This window comes from Pollicipes pollicipes, unplaced genomic scaffold (assembly GCF_011947565.3).
Source record: "Pollicipes pollicipes isolate AB1234 unplaced genomic scaffold, Ppol_2.1 Scaffold_3216;HRSCAF=3773_pilon_pilon_pilon, whole genome shotgun sequence".
Taxonomy (NCBI): domain Eukaryota; kingdom Metazoa; phylum Arthropoda; class Thecostraca; order Pollicipedomorpha; family Pollicipedidae; genus Pollicipes; species Pollicipes pollicipes.
Window position 1 is genome coordinate 6128144 of NW_023596251.1, and position 7646 is coordinate 6135789.

The 7646-nt window shown below is 52.6% G+C and overlaps 1 protein-coding gene across 1 annotated transcript in view; it reads right to left on the minus strand.

Moving 5' to 3' along the window:
* Window positions 1–499: 499 nt before the first annotated feature.
* The window catches only part of LOC119090949 (uncharacterized), an 11892-nt gene continuing 4745 nt past the window's right edge, over window positions 500–7646 (minus strand). Inside the window, exons 2-3 of the mRNA XM_037213676.1 lie at window positions 2496–2615; window positions 500–1833 (exon numbers count right to left, since the gene is read on the minus strand). Of these exons, the coding sequence (XP_037069571.1) occupies window positions 1486–1833; window positions 2496–2570 (423 nt within the window). The 5' untranslated portion in view covers window positions 2571–2615 and the 3' untranslated portion in view covers window positions 500–1485. The remainder of the gene's footprint in view (window positions 1834–2495; window positions 2616–7646) is intronic.

Consider the following 7646-nt stretch of genomic DNA (forward strand, 5'->3'; position numbering starts at 1 on the left):
ACTTGAGAGAGGCAAACAAACTGTCTTCAATGCGTTCTTTTAGTCCTTGAATGTTTTTAATGGCAAGAAACTGCCACTAAGCTGAACAGTGCCGAGAAACGGTGTCGATGTGAAGTAACTGCGCGTCAGCGGCGTCGACACCCCTGTAAAGGGGCTCGACAGTCCAGCGGCGTCGACATCCCTGGAAAGGGGCATGACAGTCCCACCTCGCACGGCTGGAGGCAGCTCGCAGGCAAGGCAGCTGGTCGGGGTTGGGGCAGCTGGTCGGGGACAGGGGCAGCTGGTCGTGGGCGGGGCGGCTGGTCTGGGGCAAGGCAGCTGGTCGGGGCCAGAGGCAGCTGGTCGTGGGCGAGGTAGCTGGTCGGGGGCAGAGGTAGCTGGTCGGGGGCAGAGGACTCCGTTGCCAGCTCGCGGTGGCCGAAGGCTGAGTGACTTCCCTGTTTCTGACGCTGCCAATGCACGCAAACTGTGAATGGTGATAATGTACAAACGCTTAGGCGTTGAGATCAATGAATGTTTATTGCTTAAATCGTAAAGTGGAGAAACCATGTAGCGAGTAAAATTGCACAAATACCATTAAAATGACATGCACGTAATTTTTCTCCCAATGATCTGCAGCCACGTTTTGGAAGATAAATCCACAGCGCATTCGTTCCATCATCACGTCGCACCAACGTCCCACGTAAAACGCGCCGTTAGCTGGAGAGGGCCAGCAATCACGCCGTCCAACTCTGCAGTGTGGGACATTCACACAGGCTTATATGAGAAACAATCGGATTTACACGATGACGCTCCTCATGCCAAAAGATGGCAACGCCAACAGGCCGCCATAAGGGGATACAGAGGAGAAGAAAAGGGGGCAAATGCCACCACCTGGACAAGAAGTGGTGACATATCACATCTAGAGCACTGAAGGACGAAAACTGGGTGGGTTTGGTTGGGATTAGAGCATCTCGGCCAGCATTGACTATCTTGGAGCTATGGGACGAAAGACAGCGAGCTGTGGAGCAGCCTGCCGCCACGTGAGTGCTCTCCGCTGCCGAGACCACGCACAGAGAACATCTTTGGGGTGCATGCGCCTGCTCGAACGATGCGGTCACCAGAGGGCGCTAAAACACGTTTATGACTGATGTAAGCAGCTGCTTGCCCCGGAGAGATGGAACTTTGTGGGAATGGGGTAGAGAAGGACAAATGGAGAAAAAAACTGGTCATCGAAGACAGGCAGGTGGTTATATTTGTTTATAGATCAAGGGAAGTCAGGGTGTAAAATTCGCCAATAAACACCTGGCATGGCTCGAACTGAATGTTTGCATTAAACAGCATGTCTACCATCAAAGTATAGTCGTCAAGTTAGAAATCCGCAAGACCTCAAGATGCTTAATGGGTAACACAACTCTCCCACCGCTTCGCCACGAGGTCACCGTCGTCTGTCGGCCCAATACCGAACGCACGCTTCTTCCTCCATCCGTCAGACGGCGCTGGCGTCTACTTGCCCCGCCGCGTGTCCAGCGGCTGCAGGTTCAGCGGTTTGCCGCCGCGCGGCTCTGCCAGCGGCTCGTCCTTGATTCGCGGCTGCCGGTGCTGCAGGCCATCGGCCAGCCGGAAGCTGCCGGTGCGGCGCGGCGCCTCCTCGCGTGGCGAGAGGCGCGGCGAGGAGGGCGTTGCCGTGCCCAGTGAGCGGCCCGTGGCGACGCTCTCGACGCTGGTGGCGTGCTCCAGGGCGCGCCACCGACCGGCCTCGAGCAGCGGCAGCGCCGAATCCGGCTCCACGGATCGCGTGCGTCGCCGACCCTCGGCGGTCTGGGGTGGAGAGCGACGCACGCTGCCCGGGCTCTGGCGGAGTGGGGTCAGATGTCACGTTGTCTGCGTCACACAAAATCATGCTCATACAACGGCGGTGGACGACTAAGCAGAAGCATGATTTTCGATAGCCGATTGTGTAGTTGAGACTGAGAGAAGGCTATTGCATCTATTCATACGGCAGCACACAAATTGCGCAAATAATGGAGAAAATGTAAAATAAGCGAACATTTCAACATGACGCCAGCGCGTACAATTTTGTGACATCACATTTTAATTATATACTTCATACGGTTTGTGTTAGAATGTTCGTTCTGCTCAGCACATCTCTCTGGCGTGCGTTGCGTGCTTCACCACCCAGGTGAGATCAAGAGACGGTGGGAGACCTGTACCACTCACTTGGTAACAATGAAATACTGCACAACACTTGCGATATTGCATGGAGCGAGTGTGAGTGCAAAGTGAGCGTCAAGTCCCCGGAAGGTGGAGGTCATGGGTGAAGTAGGTCTTTGGAGGTCTTTGGAGGCCTTTGGAAAAGTAGAGGCCAGGGATCCAATTTGTATTTTCTCCAATTTGTATTTTCCGTTGTGATACTGTGAGGTGTGTGCTATGCTTTCATCACGGCCATTCTTTAGGACAGCATTCGCACGCCACACACACACAATCCCGAGCCTCAGTTATTCGTTGCTCATTACCTTGTTTCCAATGTCAAGCGGCGGCAGCGTGTTGGACTTCTTCATACCATCCGGCTTGCTCTTGTTGTTGGTCATGTTGAAGACTGGACGTATCCCGTGGCCAGTCTACAGCGCAGGAGCCTGCCAGCAGAAGATCGGATGAGGATCGGTACCTTGGATGCCCCCCACCCCCTCCCTTCCCGAGAAGTCCGCGTACAGACTGGTTGGTTTTAGTGTCTGGGTACCCGCTGTGGTCATGAGAGCGAAGAAGAAGCAACAATCACAAAACACCAGGAAACGTCGCACATGGTCATTGTTTTTCTATACCTCATCAGCATCTGGCTTAAGATTCCTGAAGGAAGGAGAAGTGACTTCTTCCTTACTAAGTTCCTCAACTAAATCCCTTACCATTTTCTATACTTGCTAACTCACTACTAAGTAAACACAACTCAGCATGATCATTAAGTCATTTTTTGGTAGGGACAGGGTGAATTTAGCCACCATCTTGGTTTTTTTTCTGGGGGTGGGGGGTTCGAAGCGGCATTGTGAAGGCCGTTGAAGTTTGATGGCTTGGCACTTAGCGAGCATAACAGCAATGTAGCCGACAAGTTGATATGCTACCCACTCAGCCTCTCCGTTTACCACTCCAGCAGGCGCCCTGCCTGCGCCAAGGCCCGAAGTTTGGCAAACGTCTGCTATTCTGGCAGCAAAGCAATTTAATCTGCTATGTTATCCTCGTGCACTGGAAAACACCGTTAGGTGCCACAGTTTTGTTTACCACCCCGCTTTGTATCCATGGAATACACTCAGTCATTTTTCATCTTGAACTGTCTTCACGAAGTATTAATTCTGAATCTGTTATCTATCGACACGTGTTGATTGCGTAGAAACCGTTCCATGTCATTTGCAACCGTGTCGGATCAGACAGGCTTCGGTGGTTTGCGATGCAGCCTGCTCTCTGAAAAACCTGCACACAACTTCCTCCACACTGTAATGCAATTTACTCCAGGGCGGGGCAGGTTGTCTCATTTGAAAGGAGTTTGTACATCTTGCTTGTCCGGAATTTGTTTAACACGGAGCGCTCTCAGGGCAGGGTTAAAGCCATGTAAATATAATCTGACAAGTGCTGCACTCGCGAATTGTGACAACAGCACATATACACGCTTGGAGTTGGTGCCGGCCTTTCCATTGCAAGCCCTCTGAGGCCTGTCCTTGTGCTCTTTTCTGTAGTCTGTCAGCAGTCTTTGCGCTGGCCAACAAAAACTGGGTCAGCGCTCCCCTCCAGTGTTGCACTCTCAGGGATACCATCACGGAGCGTCATCAGACCAGTCAGCCTGCCCTCCAGCAACGACAAAGGCATGCGACTTGAGTGCAGCTGCAGCCGCTGTTCTGCTACAGCTGAAGTTCAACTGCGACCACTGTTCAACAACACCAGCTTGTATTTAAACGCACCTCAAGTTCCAGTCAGCAATAGTTAAACTGCAACTGGAAGTCATCCGCAGCTTTATCTGAACGGCAGCCCAATCTCAACTGCAGCTGAATTTAAACTGCAGCTAACTTCAAGTGCGGTTGGACTCAAATCCGCACCCGAGTTCATTTCCAGTAGCAACTCAGCTGCAGTTGGCCTTAAGCAGGCGGACGGACGGCGCCGTGTGCCTCAGCCGAGATTCACGGCCACGCTGGCGCTCACGGCCATACATTGTTAATGCCAGGCAGCCGGGCTTGTATCGACCAGCCGGTGGGCAGCCGACCATCGGCGGCGTACCGGCACACCTCCTTCACTCGGGCCCTCGGCACAGCCGGCGGGCCGTGCTAGGCACCGAGGCACCGGCGCGTCACGAGCTGGACTGGGGCAGACTGGGGTAGACTGGGGCAGACTGGGCCAGAATGAGGCTGACAGACTGAGGCAGAATGGGGCAGAATGGGCAGAATGGGGTAGAATGATACAGACCGGGCCAGACTGGGACAAACTGGGACAGTTTGGGCCAAACTGAAGCAGACTGCGGCAGACCAAGCCAGACAGGGCAGACTGAGGCAGACCGGGTCAGACTGGGCCAGGCTGACGCACACTGGTGCGAACTGAGGCAGACTGGCAGGGCTGGGGCACGGGTCGGCCTCGTGATCTCCGCGCGGGAGACCGACACGCCAGCCGCTCATCAGTCCTCATCAGACGAGCGGCGAGGCTCGCGTGCCGTCCTGCTGACTAGGAACAGGCTGGGAGACGACGGCAGGGCTCGAGAGAGGCGTCACCTGGCAACAGTGGTCAGACTGAGGAACAGGCTGGGAGACGACGGCAGGGCTCGAGAGAGGCGTCACCTGGCAACAGTGGTCAGACTGAGGAACAGGCTGGGAGACGACGGCAGGGCTCGAGAGAGGCGTCACCTGGCAACAGTGGCCAGACTGAGGAACAGGCTGGGATGCGACGGCAGGGCTCGAGAGAGGCGTCACCTGGCAACAGTGGCCAGACTGAGGAACAGGCTGGGATGCGACGGCAGGGCTCGAGAATGGCGTCACCTGGCAACAGTGGCCAGACTGAGACAGAGGCATCTCTTTTTTCGTGAGGTGCTTTTCACGCTTTTGTACTTTAGGTTAAACTCTCCGTTCTTGTGTAGTCCATGATTCGATGATGTTTGTTCTCGTCTATGAGGCACACTAAGTGCAAGTAATGGCCGAATTATGTGACATTTATCAGTCACACAGGTGACAAAGCAATACACTCACGTCTGCAAAGGCAAACAGCCTGATCTGTTGGCGTTTCCAAAGTAAAAGGGCGGCTGTTGGACAGCCCAGACTGGGAGCAAACAGCATTGCTTGTTCGATTTCCGATGTCCGCTACGCAAACATTAGCTGCCGCATCGATACAAATCATCGTTGATTCGCTCAGGCTCAGCGCAGTCAGCACGCGTCGGCTAAGGAACTGGCCTGCAGCCGACGCTTTTTGCTGGCATGCGTGATCAAGAAGGACGCCTCCATCCTTGATCTTTTGAACGCGTCCAGCTTAACACATTGCCAGAGGGTAGTAGGATTCCGCGAGCATACCCAGCTCCGTGATTCGGAGGCTTGTAATCCAGCAACAGTGCGTGCCGGTTCTAGAATAGGCGTCCTGTTTGGCCCAGTTAGCATGACCAGGCAGCTGGCGACTGGTCCAAGGGGTCTGCCTAGCTGGCATGACCAGCCAGCTGGCGACTGATCCAAGAGGCCTGCCTAGCTGCCTAGCTGTCTAGCTCGAGGCGACACTGCCGAAGCGCTCAGGGCGGCTCAACCACTCCGAGGTCCCCACTAGCAACGGGCTGGAGCAAAACCTGTCTGTGGAAATGGATTGGGTCATCTTGGGCGACAGTTTCAGTGTAATTTATCTGGCAAAATATTCGGATATACGTTTTGTATCGGCTTGTGCATGTGGTGTAACATTTCACCCCTGTGCCTTTTGATCTGGGAGAATACTTTGGCCAGGGATGGAAATTTGTTAACAATTCACGTGCAAAGCATCACTCAGACCACAATGAAGCTGGAATTTGTAGAGATTGTGTTGTAACGCACTCGTAGGTTTTTTGCGACTTCTTAGAGTAGCGTTTCATGCTAACTGGCATTTGTGGTGGCATGTTACATTGCCGAAAATGTGGTGTCGATAACGACGGCAGCCATAGATAGTGGTATTTGTTACAGCTAGACTGAATAAAATATCTATTTTCTTCTCTTCGTATTATTCTCTGATGTCATAATCCACATATGGTCGGGAAAATTGAGTCGAATTTATCTCCTTGTTCTGTCATTCAACAGCATTTGTTAACAAACATACCACATTTGAGCTGGAATTATGTTCCACGGCCTTGGGCGCTACGGAATTTCTGTACTTCACCTCCGGTCTCGGGCAACAATCCAAACACATACCTTTGTCCTGGCAAATTATTTTACCTGTACGTATGGTATTACTACTGTCCAGTTGTTTGTCTGTCCTACTGTCCTGCTGTCCTACTGTCCTACTGTCCTACTGTATTTCAGCATATGCAACACCGCACTGGGCACGTAAACTCTTTTCCAAGGCCAAGATCACTGTTGCATTTTCCCCTCGCGGCCACATATTGACGGTGACAAATTCAACAACGACCAAAGTATTGGAAATTATTCCGGCCCAATCACGTGTCACATGATATTCTTATGCTGGCTCGAGCCTGATGGAGCATATTTTTAGGCCCATCGAGATATAATGGTAAGACAAATGATGGGAGCTCCGACACGCTGGACATTTGCATTTAACTACGATGTTTCTCCGTGCATGTTCCAAAAACGGGGTATCTGGGACTTTTTGATGCATTGTTGAGTTTCATTCGCTCCACGACTTCGCAAGCCAAACAACACATGCTTATTGAATTCTGACTGAACTTTGGACCTGAATGTTACGCCTACAGCTAACGATACCGCATATCCGAACACAGCCACGTCAGTGCAGTAGCACGGGCAGGAGGGGGGCACAGTGGGCACGTGTCCCTCCCCTTAGGTTCTGAAGGGCCCCTCAGAACTTACGATTAAGGGCCCGATCTGAGGGCCTGAAGGGCCCAACAAGCCAGCCGGAGGTCTTATTCAGGTGCCCCGGCCCGCGGGGCCAGACACCCCAATGCCAGCAAGAGAGCCCTGCGCGCTGATCAGGGGCCCACTGAGTTGATGAGGGCCTATCTTTCGGTCAGACAGCACCAGTAATGCACAGTCGGCTTCCTGGCGGTAGGGACATAAGGGCCCATTTCCCAAGCAGGGACAAAGACTGAACCAGCGATCTGCATTGTCCGGGGCCCAGCAGCGCCTAACAGTGTTGTCAAGGGGTCCTGAGTCGGATTAACAGCCAATACGTTTTTGTCATCAATCTAAAATCCGGAAGGGTAAAATGTACTCCCAGAATATCTCTTAACAAGCGATTTAATGTCCGAAAACGTTAAAATAATCTTCTTTTAGATATGTGTCACTATTTTCGTTCACGCGGCCTAGTGTTAGTCACGGGGCCGACGCTGCTCGGCCTCAGGAGACTGTGGCGCCTGGAGTCGAGCTTTTTTCTAAGATATACTATCGCACGTGCTCAAAATTACGTCGCATAATTTGTGCCACTGATCAATTATGATTGAATGTTGAAGATATACATACAAGCATGGCTTGGCCATGTCATTGCAAGGCGTTGACCCA